We start from the raw sequence: 15,690 nt of genomic DNA on the forward strand, positions 1-15,690 counted from the left end.
GGGGCTGAATAATTTTGCACGCCCAATTTTTCAGTTTTTTTATTTGTTAAAAACGTTTGAAATATCCAATAAATTTCGTTCCACTTCATGATTGTGTCCCACTTGTTGTTGATTCTTCACAAAAAATTACAGTTTTATATCTTTATGTTTGAAACCTGAAAGGTGGCAAAAGGTCGCAAAGTTCAAGGGGGCCGAATACTTTCGCAAGGCACTGTAAATAGTGTTTCTCTGCAAGTGTTTTATGGTTAGAAAATTACAGTGTTTTGATTAAACCTTCCTAAATATTGCAAAAAAGAGTCACTAAAAATAGTTTTTTTCTTCAATATCCAGGCCAAAGCATAAAACTGGTATCAGATGAATGCAGTCAACATACCAAATGAAGGGTCAAGCCTCTTTGGTGTCTTCCAGCTGAGACTTATATTTTTCCCTGTAATGGCCTCGATCACTGGAGGGCCATCAGGCGGGTCAGGAACAATGTCTGTTTTCAAATGAATAAAGCCAATAAGATACATACAAACTGTAAGGGGGCATCTTGCATTCTGTCTACGGCAGCATCAAACATTAAACTTCAGTTCTGACCTGTTATATATAGATGTGCGTAACAGGCTGCTTTGCCCACTTTGTTGGATATGACGGCCTTGTAGACACCCCCATGAGCATGACAAGCGCTCCGAATGAGCAGACTGTGGACATCCCTGTCTGAAAGACAGTCACACAAGTTTCTTGTTTCCTGTTCCTACAAACTGATTTGATTTGTTAATTATCTGGTTCTTTGCTTACACTGAGTCATTTTACGTTCCTCACTGCTCTCAATGCGCTTTCCGTTATGGTACCAGGAGATAGCTGGGTAGGGCAGACCTGCTACCTTGCATTTCATTTCCCTTCAATCACTTCCACATCAGCCAGAGGTTTCACAAAGTCTGGCATGGTCCTCTTCTCCACCTCACTCTCCAGCACTTCAGGCTCCTCAGGGATAGATGGCATCTTCTCCAACTTTGTCCTGGAAAAAGAAAGGATCGACCAATTTTTAAATCTGAGAAGACACACTGAAAGACTAATGGGCTTAATTAAATTTTTGTTCCATGCCTTCAGGGTTTTCTTTCCTTCTGAAGCATTTTTCTTTACCCTTGCAGATTAAAAAAAAAACTGCTTTTCTGACTTTTATAGTAACAGTTTGGTTTTATTTTTTCAAAGCCTTTGAAATGACACAATCATGGAGATATTTCCCATATCGTTGGCTTCTCTTACATGTGAGAAGAGATAGCAGCTCGGGGTTCTTGCATGTAGAGCTCAGCAGTGCATTCAGACTTCCCAAAAATGTTATGAGCAACTGCTGTGTAGAAGCCTTCTGTGTCACTGCTAACGTGGGCGATGACTAGCGAGTGACGACCCCCTTCTTGAAGGATGCAAACATTATCACTTTCCTCCACTTGTGTCTCTGATACAAACAAACAAACATTTCCGCTGAAGAGTTCATAGCTGTTAGTTATGATAAACCCAAATGCACCAAATGTCACATCACATACAAAACTGAGATTCTTACCAAAATGCATCCATGTGACTTGTGGCGCGGGAGATCCGCTCACCTTACAGTCAAACCGGGCAGTCCGACCTTCAATGACCTCCAGGATGTCCAGTTTATGGGTGAACAAAGGCTCCCTGGATGGAGTGACCCTCAGGTTTGCACTTGAGGTTAACTCCTCTGAAAAGACCCATTACTTAGTAAGGAGTTTCTCTGAGTATTTATATATATATATGTATGTGTCCAGAAGGATTAGTGAAATTTTAAATGATAGCAAAGGCAGAGGTTGATACAGCACATATTTGTTGATTTGTTTTGTCATAATTGCTTTACTGGTTTCAGGTCAGTGCCAAAAACTATTCGGTCCCTGGCCCTTAGCATTTCAAAATCTGTCAGCAAACAAAAAAAAACAACAAAAAAAAAAACATCCATAACCTCTCCTTGGCAGAGCTAAAAGGAACACAATCGTACATTTTCCATCATCACTTAAACAACAGTGAGACAGTGTTTGTAGTTTACCTTTGACTGTGCTCAGCTTGCAAGTGTACGTCCCACTATCATCTTCATGTACTGAATTTAGCAGCAGACGGCACCTGTAAAATTAAACAAAACAGCCTTTAAAAAGGGTCCAATAATTTAAAACTAAACCTCTTGCAAACATCCTGCTTCAATGACAGCTAAATAGGTTAGAGAGATGAATTTTAGGTGAGGGTCAGGGTTGGGATTCCTCCAACCAACACTTTTCCACTCTGGACCCAGGGTTTGCCAGTTTCTCACACACCAAAGAAAAAGCCTTTAATTACACATTGAATCAAATCACACACAGAAGTCAACAAAGAGGGATCACCAGAAGACATTTCCAACACAAATGCACCCACCTCTTTCCATCAAAGTGCATCTTGCAGTTGAGCAGCGCTGGCTGGATCAGCTTCCCATTGGACAGCCAATCCACATCAACATCTGAAGGTCCTGTAATGTAACACTCAAACATGGCCGACTCTCCAGCCCTGACTGACACGTCTTCTACCTCCCTGGTGATTTTCAGTGCTGTTTGAGCTGGAGCAACAGAAACAACATCAAAAAGGAAATATTACACAAGATGCCTGTTGTAACACAAACTGACCTAAACAGATTCAGTTCTTTATTACTCACCTTTGACCTCCACTTTGCACTCCACCTGCTTGGTACCATACTCATTGATGATCTTGCAAATGTAAAGCCCTGCATCAGACCTCTGAACTGAACTGATTCTTATTTCACTGCTGCCATCTTCTGTCTCTTGTATAGTAAAGCGTCCTGCTGTCTTCACTGTGAGTTTGTCCTTTAACCTGGGCCAATATAAAATGACCATCACAGTAATTTACACTCAGGTGTTAAGTAGATGTTTGTGTGTGACAGGGAAAGTCAGTCACCTTGGTTGAGGTAATAGCTTTATGTGTTTCCTAAGATAGTTGTTTGAAATAAAACTTACTTACCAGTAAACCATAGGTCTTGGCTGTCCTCTGACCTTTGCTGTGATGACAACATCTTGACCCTCAGTTACCCCCTGGTCACATGGTGCCACCTTTAAAAACATTACAACATGGGTAGCTAGAACAGCTTTCACAATTAGAGTGTATTTGCTCTCAGCCTAAAATTTATTAGAAGTGGAGCTGCAACAATTAGTCAGTTCATCAGTTAGTCAACAGAAAAGTTAGCTTCAGTCACTTTTCAGGCAAAAATCCCAATCACATTGCTTTTTTTCTGTTTTATATAACTGTAAATTAGGCATCTTTGAATTTGACAAAGCAAGCAGAGTCTGCCATCTATCACCAAAGGATGTCCTATTCTTCATCTAGCCTGCTCCTTTGGCTCGGTACTGGGAAAATGCAGAACAACCTTTGGGGCTGCATGGCTCCATTATATCAGTGGACAGTCTGTCCTAAACATCAGGTTTCTGAAAAACAAAACTGGGCTTCACTTCACCCTGAGACTCTCATACCTGAAACGAAGGGGGCTCTTTGAAGTGGACACTTTTACTCAGAGCAGGCAAGTCCCCAACCTCCATTGCATCCTCCTGAGGACTCAGATACTCCTCATCTGAGTGGATTGGACTACTGACTTCCTGAGGTTTGGCTGGTTTCTCACACTGCCCACAGGTCAGCTCTGGAACAACAGGACAGTGAAAGAGGACATAATTTAATTGAATTTCAAGCACACTGCTGTGACATCTAATTCACTTTCTTAATCAAGTGCAAATCCCTTTGAATTGTGGTTAACATGGCACCGGGGCGGCTGCTTAAACCTTTAGATAAGAACAATCTGTTGGAACTCTGATGTTTATACTCTCTGCTTGCTTTTCTGGGATGACTAATCTTTGCCAAGATGAGCAGTTGGCAACACAGACAGATGAGTTAGAGATGAGTGGGCCACATTGCTCCCACATGTACACACACAGAGCACAGGGACCATAACTGAACAGATAATGAATTAATCCCATAATCCCTAACCCAATCATTTGCTTATTCCCGCGGAATTCCAGAGCAGACACACTGTCCAGTTTCCTGGCAGCTTCTGCTAAAGTCAGAATTAATTCACTGCTGGATGGAGAAATACAAAACACAGCCACTCTTTCAGACTTTGCTTCTTTTTCTGTCTCTATAGCTTTATTTTTGTCTCAGCTTCAGGCATCTGGCATGACCACATACTGTAACACTGTGACCACTGACTGAAAATGAAAGAAAATCCACGAGTGGGACAGAATTCAGGCCTGTCCTCCTTTGAGAGGACAACAACAGTAGAGTGAATAGATAAAAGTACTGCTATTAAATGAACTTAGCAAATAAAACAAAAAAGGTAGCAGGGTCATCCATTGTAAGCTGCAGTTGAAAGAAGTCAAGGATTGTCCACATCCATAGAGACTATATGCAGAAACTGTCTTATAGCAACAAAATATTAAGTTGAGGTTTCCTCTCAACAGAAACACACAAGTTATACTGGAGTATCACGTTTACGATGGTGGATATTCTGTTGAGTTGTCATCATGATGGCATTAAAAAGGAAAAACAACAAAATAACCTACCTAGTCACATCTCTGAGCAGCGCCTGTGCTCCGCGGAATGACTCCCGGGAGTATTTACTTAAACCTGCCAACTCTTACACAACTGCTGCACAGTCTGATCCAGCTAACCTTGCTTTTCACTCTCATTCTCTCCTCTGTTTCCACTCACTGTCAGGTCCATATTGTCTAACACTCCTAACATCTTGAAGCTAACACAATCGTTGGAGAAAAGTTAATACTGTATAGAGTCATTAACGGTTTGATTTTTATACCAAGAGACTCTACAAAGAATGTTGAAATTGCAAACTCAATAAAAAGCTGGGAATTTGAGGTCTGACATTCTCTGTAGCTTATAGATCCCTCTCTCCGCTGTTCTGACTTGCCCTGCCAAAAATATACTCAGTTCCCAGCTAAACCAGATAAAATAAATCACATAATCTCCCACCACAACTTCAACTCCAAGCCCTGCAGCGAGAAATCTAGAAAGATGAAAAAATCCATGATTGCAGCAGTAATCTTGCACAGGAACATAAAGCAGACTGCAATTACCAGAGAGAACAAGAGGACGGCTAAAAATACTCGTGCAAGTTACAGTCCGCTGTCCTAATATGGCAACACAGGCCCAGTGCTGCTGGTGAGACAGTACCAGATTGTACTCTCACTTTTGTTGACAAATTTGGGGAAGAGCAGGTTACATTCACATGAACTGAATTAACATGCTGGCAGCAGCACAAGCTTTTCACACACACATCATGCAATATAAACACACATCCAACGCAAGCACATTTATAAGAAAAGCCTTTTCCAAAAGGAATGATTATTTTGTTTACTCCTGATTCGGGATGCCGTAGCTGTCATTAAGACTCAGGAGACCTTTGTGTGACAGGGCAGGTTTGTGTTTTGAATCTGCACTGAGGGGAGCTCAGCCCCTTTAAGAATTAATGAGTTACCATGGCAACTATCGCTGCAAGAAGCCCCGGTCGGGATACTGAGCTCCAAAGGGCCTTTGTAGTCATTAAGACAGAATTTCAGGCGGAGGATGGCTGGCAGTGGATTAAGGCACGTTTGTGCGTGGCATGTTTATGTATTTCAGGGAGAGCAGCATTTACATGTGCCTCAGCGTCCTTGTCTTTTGCTTTACTGTATATACATGTAAATGTGTTGCTGTAAATCTAACAGCATATCCTTTTGCTCTGCCCTGGTCTCACCTGATTGGACGGAGAGTGTGGCGCTGCAAGACACTCTGCCCGCTGTGTTGACAGCTGTGACGCAGTATGACCCTGCGTTGTTCAGCCTCATCTGCTTTATCACCAGACTGTGCTTCTCACCCTCGGCCTTTATTACATGGTGGGTGTCGCTTTGAATCTCCACATTATCTTTCCTCCATGTTACTGAGAAGGCAGAGAAAAACGCATTCACACAGATGACAACCGCCCAATAAGACCTCCCACAGTAAAGACAAATATAGCACAATCCACCTTTCTATGATGTGATGCATAAGGCTCATTGTTTTCACAGATGAAAACAGCTTTTTCTTCTGTGAGAAAGTGTTTGCTTCAGAAAACATTTCACAGAAAGTGAAGAGGAAAAACAAAGAAAATGCAAACAAGCTGCACATTAAATCATATTCTTTAAGTTAAGCTCCAGTCATTATGAGTGTAAAAATCTCTAAAATCTGTCACCTAGATTTTTTATAGCATTGACTTTCAAAATTTTCACGATGAAGAAATAAAATACCAAAAAAAAAAACCCTGTAAAAATATAAAAGTGCATACAGCAAAATGAAGTAAAACCCTAACCCAAAATGGAAAGGATGTTCTCAGTTGTACCTGCAGGGGCCGGGTTCCCAGTGATGACACATTTCAGTGTGACCTCTGAGCCGCTCGGTGCCATGGCATCCTCCAGAGGCCTCTCAAACCTCAGGCTCTCAGCTGGCTCTTCATCAGCAGAAAGGTAGGGGTCATCAGAGGAGCACCCTGGAAACAACAGGTCATGTTCACATGGTACTGCCTGTACTCTGTTACCTGGTTTCGAAAATGGGTCAGGCCCCAAATCGAGTCATGAGCTAGTTTCTTTTTTTTGGGTCCCCACAAAAAATGACTTCTATCAATGAGTTTGGGCCTGTGGGAAGACTGTGTACTTGATTCATTTTCCACAGTGGACAACATAAAAGATACATGCTCTACTTTTTAACTTGTAACTCGCTGAGGGAATATAATTTGTACTTATTCACTTAAGCTATCCAATCCAAAGTATTACTTTGATTCCAAAAGGAAGCTAGTTAATATGCTGGGTTTACAAACAGCAGAAAAGCTTTTTTATCTTCTTCAGTGCTGATTTCTGAAGGAATACTGGCTTCAGTTATTAACTGCACGTTAACTAGCTTCAGTTTCATCTGAAGTGTCTGTTGCTTAGTTAGATTTTTACAAAGATGCTTATCAACAATCATCATGAAATATGTCCTACCTTCCTCTGGAGACCTGGGTTGTACAGAATGACTTTCCTTGCTCTTGTGAATGCTTCGCTCTTTCCTTCTGGTCTTGTCAGGTCTGTCTGCAACACATTCTGTCTCCATGGGTTCATCCTCTACCAGGATAGTGGGGATGTTCACTTTCAAGGCTGGAGACCTCTGGCCCACCTCTGCCTTCCTCCTTTTCAGGAGAGGGCTGATGGAAGGAGAGGGTGATGGGGTGAGCCGGGGGGGCTTGACTGGAGAATGGGACTCTGGTTCCCTCAAAGTTCTCTTCCCATTCGGGCTGGGGGACCTGCGCTCTGCTTTGTTATCCATCTTGGTGTCTATCTTTGAAACTGTGTCTCTGGACAAGGATGATGATTTGTGAGATTTGACAAGAGCATCTTTGTCAGCTGCCAGAGAGCTTTGTAAGGTTTCCCTGTGTTCAAAGAACAGAAACATGTTATGTAATAATGACAAGAAGTGTGGAATAAATATTCAATTGGAAGATGAACTGCACTTTTATCAGTTTCTCCCAACTGTCTTGCAAGATACATAAATATACATAAAAAACACAAATTCATCAGTAAAGATAAACTTCATACCTTGTTAAGATTGTCTTTGTGGCTGTTGGCAATGGTTGCCTGGGTAACTGATGAACTGGTGCCGTCTCCATGGTAACAGAGATTTTCCCTGTTCTTCTTTGTGATGAGCCATCCACTGGTTTCCCCTGAGAATCTGGCTCTGTCATCATATCCTTTTCAGAGTTGTGAGTTTGATTCTCCAGAGCTTTGGTTTGGGCCTGCCGAGGAATCTGCAATCTTCTGTCTGCTCCCCTCTCTCCAACTTCACTTTCCTCCAAGGCTTGCTCCCTTGCCTCCAACTTTTTAACCACTTGGGGAGGAATGGGCTCTAGCTTCTCTGGGGTCAGCCTTTGTTTCTGTGACAGCTGTTCAGTGGAATATGCCTTTTTTAAACGGGGATTCCCCACAAGTGTCCTGATCCTCTGGAGTTCTTCAGCAAACTTACTCTGGTAGCTCTGGACCTTCTGGGAGTAATTTGTCTTGTCCTCTAAAGAAGAGGCCCGTTGCTTGAACACTGTACGCTTCTGGGCTGCACCCTCCAGGACTCTGACCTGCTCTTTGCTGGGGCCTCCTGTCTTCTTTGCACTGTTAACTAGGTCGAAGGAAGCTGCTTGACCAAATCCTGATCTGATTCCTTCTTGCAGATCAATGCTGGTCCTTTGATCCTCAAAAGCCTGGACCTTGTCAAAAATCTTTGGGCCTGTATGAGCCAGTTTGGATGTCATAACAACACTGTTAACACTAGATGACTGGTTGATCTTAGAAGACTGAGGCTCTGAAGGTTTAGTTTTATCCAAGTCTTGGGTTGTGGTACTGATGCTGTTTTTGTATAGAGTGGGTGGTGGCTGGGGAGAAGGCAGGGAGACACACAAAGCGCGCTCCTGTGATACATCAGCAGTTTGAGTCCTAGAGTTGCAAGGATTGAGGGGAAATTGAGGTGTCAAGTTAGAGCTCTAATGCAGTTGCCATAAGCATTAGAAGAGTAAGAAAAAAGCAGATGAATGTCCATTTGTGTCATTTTGTCTTATGTTTTCACATTGACCAGTGAGTTCATTGTGTTTTGTATGTGCTCTTTGTGTCTCTTTTTCAGCAGTACATCATCCGTGTAAAATGAAGTGTCAGGAAAAAGAAGATAAAATAATATAAATAATGCTGTGCACCTTTAAAATAAAGATTTTTATCTAACTGTGGTTAGGCTGAAGACACTCTAAAACAGCAAAAATTGGAAACTGAAGACATGTTGCAGCAACAAAATTGCAGATTCATAATATGAACTCTTACAAACATCCCCCTGCTTTAACTTCAAATACAAAACCATCATGCCTAAAAACATCTTGTGAATCACATGATTATTAATTTGTGAGAACATTCGTACTGATATTAGCTTAGACCAAAGCCAGCAATCTATGCATGCCACTGCAAATGTATAAAGACATGGTGTTAATCCAGAAGTGAGAAACCGATCTCGAAAACATGCAGTGGGTAAAAAGAGTAATCACAGTTTTCAGTAGTGCTGAATAATACATATTAGCAGATTGTACCACTGCGCCCTCTCTAATGGCTATAAGAAATATTACCAATGATACTTTGTAAGACATAATTGTTAGACTGGAATCAAAGCACACTCACAGCAATAAAAAAACTGAGTCAAAGGAAAGTGTGACAGGTAAAAAAAAGAGGAAGTAACATAGTATGAACAAAATGCTTGAATGTATGAAATAAGAGCAAATATTTGTAACTTATAACATACAGAGTACCATTTTTGCATCTATGGAGGATATAATGTCTTGTCTTTTGTCTGAGTTTTTTTTGCAATTTGAGAATTGTGGCCAGTCTTTTTTGTTTTCAGTGGAATCCTGGAAAAAAAAGCCATGTGCTATAATGGCATAGAAAATGTTCTCCCTCTGTAGAGGCTGAACATGCTCCCATAGTAGTCACTGCCTACAGAAACACTTTCCTCTGACCCCTGAACAGGCCGGGCCAGGTTAGCGTGAGACGCCCGGATCAGCGGTTCCACACCCAGGTGACGAACAGGGGGGGCCCCCTCGGCGGGAACCCCACCGAGAGCTTGCCTGGCTGGGTTTGAGGCCTCTAAATAGGGTCCCAGAGGGCGGGAGCCCAGGGTACGAAGCTCTCGCTCCACCACAGGGTCATAAGCACCTGGGAGGGTGGCCCTGCGGTCTGTAGCATCAAGGTTATATTCCATCATCCTCCCTCCCTCACCTGCAGAGAGATATAGAGGGGTACATTATTACAACTTTGCTTTTACATCCTGAATTAAATTAGACTGAACTGTCAATAAAACTTGTTCAAGCTGAAAGGATTAGATTGTTTTTTCTATATTTTTTTCTACACTGTCAACAAATCCCATAAAAAGAGGAAAAGAAACGATGCGTTCATTAGTCTAGGAATATTTTCCTGCTCCCTACTGGGTCTATGATACTTTAAACACATCAGTTCCTACAGAAGATGTAAATCTTTAGCACAGGTCATAAATACACAGATACATTTCAAAATAGGCTCAAAAAAGAACAAGCAAGCAAAAAAAAAAAAAAAAAAACTGAGCACACATGCTATTCAAAAAGCGGCACTTTTGAGCTGGTAGTAAATGACACGGACATAAGGAAGTGCAGGAACATCAGCAATGTAAAAAAGGATGGACAGATTGATAAAGACTATCGACTGCTTAAAAACAGGAAATGAAGCAGACAGTGTAAGGGCTATGCTATGCCACTTAAACAGATCCTCTCCCGTCACAAATCCGGTAATGATTGACATTTTAGTGATGAGCAACGGAGACAGGAATGCTTAGACAGCGAAAAGACACAGCAGTCAGCATCTTCTCTTAATGACGGAAACCTTGAAATAGCGTTGAAGGCCAGGATATAAAACGACAAACTCCTACTGCAGTGCTACTGACTCAGCGCCACATTCAGAAACCACACTCAATTTCTCTTGGAGCCAAGGGAAAAAAATACAAAAAAGAAAAAAATGGAAAATCTTTCATTTCTCTGCAAGGTTGGGCAGCATTTTACTGAAAGGCAGAACATTCAGATCTGTTTTGAAGCAATAGAGAAACAACAACAATCTTGTCTCATACATGTCCAAGAAGTCTGTAACAAGGTCTGTCCAGACAAAACACATCTTGTTTGTGTTTTAGTCTTGAAGAGAACAAATGATGTATCACCTCATTCCTCACTCATTTAATATTCTTTATTTTATGTTGCTTGTCTCTACAGGGGTGTGATGAGTATTCAGCCTGCTGGCATGAAAGCTTAGAAAGTGCTAACTGTGTGAGCAAATGAGAAGAAAATCAAATGTCTCTTTGTGGCAGAGGAGAAGGGTGTCAATATTTCTGATATATATTCAGACATCCTGTTGTTTAGTCAGGAATAAATTGTGAGAACGTGAAGATTAGTAAATGAGTGAAAGGTAGAACCAAGACTCACCGAGACCTGTGTCATTGTGACCTCAGCCTTTAGTTGCAGTTACAGAAATATACATCTTTAATAGAATAAACTGTAGGGCTGCAGATTACAGTTATTTTCATTATTGATCAATCTATCAGCCATTTTAATTATTCACTGAATTATCTATCAAATGCCAGAAAGTGACAGTTTGCCAGGTGATATCTTTAAACCTCTTGTTTTCTCTGACCACCGGCTCAAAGCCCAAATAATACTCGCTTCACAGAGATATAAATCAGAAAAGCAACACATCTTTTTGAAAAAGCTGGCAGACACATAACACTTACTGAATGCACTGCAGTTCTAGCTCAGCTGATCAACACAGGTTTATGTAAATTCAATTATCTATATTTAAAGCCTAATTGAATTTAACTGGCAGAACACAAGTACACAATACAGTAAAATAAATGGTGTTGTTAACTGCATCTAAACTAATTTATCTTGCAGAAACAGCTTCAGCTTTCTGTGCTGTATGGTCCCTGTGAAGGCAAATGGTGAGATCTAGACCTGGACAGGTTCTCTGCTGGAAAGTAGGGCACTGTGTCACACTGTTGCATCACACCATGAGGGATTAATGTATTGCACCATATCGGATTTCATCCAACACGTCATGGGCCAAGATGATAACAGCCCTCTATTCAATCTATCAATCCACATCGAATTATAATTCTGATTTAGAGGAAGTGTGGTTTTGGTAGCAATGTTTTTGCTGCAGTAAATCATACTGACTGTCACCTCATAAATAAGATTTGAAGAGCTACAGAATATGTTCATGCTGCACTCCAGATTGTTGTTTTTTTTTTTTTTTTTAACTGTATCTTCTCTTTCAATGATTGCCTGTTTTCAGCTATAAACATATGTAAAACTAAGGAGAAAATAGTTCAAATGTCAGTTGTGAAGAGCTAATCTTATCAGTGCTCTTATCAGAAAGAATTTACATGAAATACCTGAAGGCCCTCTCCGCCCAGCCTTGTCTTGGTGCCTCCCTTCTTTGGTTTCCATCTGAGGTTCTGTAGTATCATCCTCTGTGGCCTCAGAGTCTGAAAGAAAGAAAAGAAACACATATAATGGTTAAGATGGAAGATTGAAATTCAGAAAACGACGTACTGAAGATGAGGAGAAGAAGAGGAGGCTGAAGACAACAACAGAGTTCTGGTGAAATGACATTTCATATTTGCAGAGTTTGATGGGATGAAAAGAATGGTGGAGAGCCCCCAGAGTGAAATAAATGGGTTGAAGCTGGAGCATGACATGAAGCCAGCTGTGGCTTGTAAAAATAAATAGAGGGGAGGGGTTTATGTGGATTTGAAGAATCTGTAAATAAAAATCATTTTCTTGATAAAATTTCACCTGAAACCAAACAATCCTTTAAAAAGCAGAAAATATTTATATAACTCAAGCTACTGAAACCAAAAATATGTCAACAAAAGGAAAGACAGGGAAACCATTCATTTGAATAAGTAACACTCAAAAACAGAAAGTATAAATATGTCATGGACTTCTGATTTCTTGAGGAAGGTGAAGAACAAGAACAAGAAACCACTATAAAAAAAAGACAGAGAAACAGAAACCAGGCAGGCTCACAATAAACTGCTTGAAACCACGTCTGTGTGTCTGAGATCATAATACAGATGTAGGCAAACAGGGACAGATGGGAAAAACAAATAAAATCAGAAAATGAATCAAGACAAGCAAGTTTACCATAGCTTTGCTTTCGGCAGGAGCGGAAAACTTCGCTTCCATAGTGGCAGCAAGAGAGGGCAGACGGGAGAGCACCGTTACTATGGAAACCAGCATCTCTCTCACCCACACGACCAATCCTCTTCGTACCCATTAGAGTCTAAAATCACCAGCTAAACTGCTGGATGGCTGACAGATATGTTTAAGGGTTAGAGAGCTTGTGAAGGAGGAGGACGACAACCACAAATCAGGTTGCACCTCAGTATGTCTCACATAACGTCACATTATAGAAACACTGATTAGATCATTCCAGAAGGTCTGCCTAATGGTGACAAAGCCAGTGTAACATGAACAATCACCATTAACTTATTTTTTTTAGCAGCATGTGTGCTTTTTATGGGCATGGGTGTGCAGATCCACCCAACTGTATCAAATGAAGGTACACAGCTTGAACACCAGGTGAGGGACAGCGACTCAACAATGTATCTATGAGGAAATATATATTTCAACAGTGTAATGCCTAAATTGTAATGCAACTTTGAACTGAAATCGAGTACAGCAAGCTTCTGATTTGGCTTAGACCACAGCCTGCCAAATGTTCCACCTCAAAACATCAAAGCCTCACATTATTCGCTCAAGGATTTTATGCAGAGAGGCAACAGTGCGATTAGAAAAATACTGCTTGGTGGGGGTGGGCGCATGTTCTCTAAGCAGTCAAGCAGTAAAATCAAGCAAATACTTTAAAGCAATATCGATGTTCAGTAACTTTCATATACAGTATAAAACAGCTATTTGAGGATTACATCAAAGCGACGCACATGCTGTTGAAGGCTAACAGTGGAGAAAATCACAAGGCTACAGTAGATCAGATTTTTAACAAAGAACAAAAGAGTCTACAGTTAAGTAGAACAGCTCATACTGACAACACACCATGGGTAAATCTGCCAAATGTCCATGTAGAATGCCCAGTTCTCTGAAACAAAATACAGAGTACAACGCATTATTCAACAGGAAACACAGCCAACAGTTCTGTTTTACACAAAGCACTAAAGTTCAAACTGCAAGGTCCCTTTAACCCATAAGTACTGTAATTATCATATCCTCAACTCTAATGCCGTGAACTGTAGCACCATCTTCACTATATTTGTAGAAATATGCTAAAGGTTCATTCCTGACCTTGGGAACTGTATATAGTAATTATTAGTTGTATTGTACCTTATTGTTTTCAATTACTTCAATTGTTTGGCCATTAAGATGCCACACAAACATGTTCATTACAACTGCCTTCTTCAAAGTCAAAGCTGACAACTTTAAATATCTTGTTTTATCTGAAAATCAGTTCTATACTGATATACAGTACATTAGGTAAATAAAAGTGGTTGAGAAGTTCACAGCTGAGAAGGTGGAGCCAGACAGTGTCTCAAATAATTAATTTTCAAAAAGGTTGCTGGTTTACTAATCAGTTCGTCTAAAATAATCTGATGTTCAGACAAAACACCTCATGTTAAAAAAAAACGTAACACTTATTAGGTTTTAAATCACATTTAGCTTGAAAACGTGAGTCTAGGCAACAGACTTTTGAAAAACTATGATGTGAACCTATTGGATTTCACCAACAGTTGATAAATAACAACCCAGCTGTATCTGTAATAAATATGACTTCCTAAAATGAAAATGATCTCATGTAAGTGTCCCTCCTGTCAATCAGCACCAAGGAGAGCTCCTCAGAATGACACAGCTTTGCAGCGACTGGAAAGCGAAAGTAGTAAAAGGGAAAGGACTCATTTCACACTCATTTCTCCCCATGATTGTTGTGCACTCCCCACTGCTGAATGTTCTTGTGTCAGGCAAATTGACTGGTGGTAACTACTGCTTAATGGACAGCAGTTACACCAGGAAATGGTGGAGATCATTGTTGTGCCATAAAAAGCTGGACCTCAGAAAACATTCTGTGGGTTTAATCCAAATCCTAACAGCATCGTTCTAATAATTCAGCTGTTGGAAGCAAAACAACATGTCTCGGTGTTTGTGACACTGATGCAGAATTCAGCAGCAGCAAAGCAATGATCAGAAATCAGCTTGATTCTGTACTCTGCTCACTTTGTAGCCCTTGTGACTGGCTGCCCTGATTCTCATGTCTCCATGGAGTGTAGCCTACTGACACACTTTTCATCTGCTCCGATTTAGTGAAGCCCATTACATGAATTGCTTATAAAAATAAAATAAAATAAGACAGTCACAACTGCCAAGGCAAAACATATTTCACCACAGAGTGCGCACACTGGTACAGCAGAAATTCAGACTGTTTGATGACGTGCAAATGAATTTGGCTTTTTACTGTTGCAGTGTGATGTTTATTGTTTTTATTGATTATACTGTACATTTCTCTACCTGACAGCCAGAGTTTTCTTGAGCTGCCTTTCTTTGTTAGGTTATCCTGATTTGTCCTGAATTTGTCAACAGATATTAGACAACAAACCCAGAAGAGTGAGCATCGCATCCATCCATACTTTTTCTCCTTGAGTATTTCCCCACCATCACTGAATGCTAGGTTGTATAAAAATTCCTAATTCATTCCAAATTACCACATCTCCATCTGATTATCAGGTAAAAGGGTGTGGCATGACATCCCAATATGTAAAACCCCATGAATCTCCATGAAAACAACATGACTATATCTTAATATCACCATCAATAAATGCAGTTTTTCCATAAAGCAGCAAGCTCACCTGAAATCTCTTCTTGGACCATATCTTCTTCATCTTAAAGTAGCGCTTCCTGTCAAACGTACAAGATTACCTGTGGCATGAGCTCATGAAAACATCCCTACAACGGGAAAAAGCTCAGGGTGTGGCATCAACAAAAGAATCGAGATTCAAGCCGGCTTTGCTGCGTGGGTGTGTTTACTCTCCAGTCTGGCAGCAAAGACAGGAAGAAAGAGGGAA

At 40.8% G+C, this 15,690-nt stretch overlaps 1 protein-coding gene across 1 annotated transcript in view; it reads right to left on the reverse strand.

The window, feature by feature from the left end:
* The window catches only part of LOC109968761 (striated muscle preferentially expressed protein kinase-like), a 36,656-nt gene extending 20,972 nt beyond the window's left edge, over positions 1-15,684 (reverse strand). The window contains 19 exon segments of the mRNA XM_020615260.1: positions 363-478; positions 580-699; positions 781-876; positions 879-1,000; positions 1,249-1,438; positions 1,544-1,702; positions 2,042-2,115; positions 2,401-2,578; positions 2,675-2,850; positions 2,998-3,086; positions 3,504-3,667; positions 5,771-5,953; positions 6,392-6,538; positions 7,029-7,453; positions 7,620-9,821; positions 12,013-12,105; positions 12,767-12,934; positions 13,676-13,718; positions 15,475-15,684. Of these exon segments, the coding sequence (XP_020470916.1) occupies positions 363-478; positions 580-699; positions 781-876; positions 879-1,000; positions 1,249-1,438; positions 1,544-1,702; positions 2,042-2,115; positions 2,401-2,578; positions 2,675-2,850; positions 2,998-3,086; positions 3,504-3,667; positions 5,771-5,953; positions 6,392-6,538; positions 7,029-7,453; positions 7,620-8,323 (2,943 nt within the window). The 5' untranslated portion in view covers positions 8,324-9,821; positions 12,013-12,105; positions 12,767-12,934; positions 13,676-13,718; positions 15,475-15,684.
* Between the last annotated feature and the right edge of the window lie 6 nt (positions 15,685-15,690).

This window comes from Monopterus albus, unplaced genomic scaffold (assembly GCF_001952655.1).
Source record: "Monopterus albus unplaced genomic scaffold, M_albus_1.0 scaffold161.1, whole genome shotgun sequence".
NCBI lineage: Eukaryota > Metazoa > Chordata > Actinopteri > Synbranchiformes > Synbranchidae > Monopterus > Monopterus albus.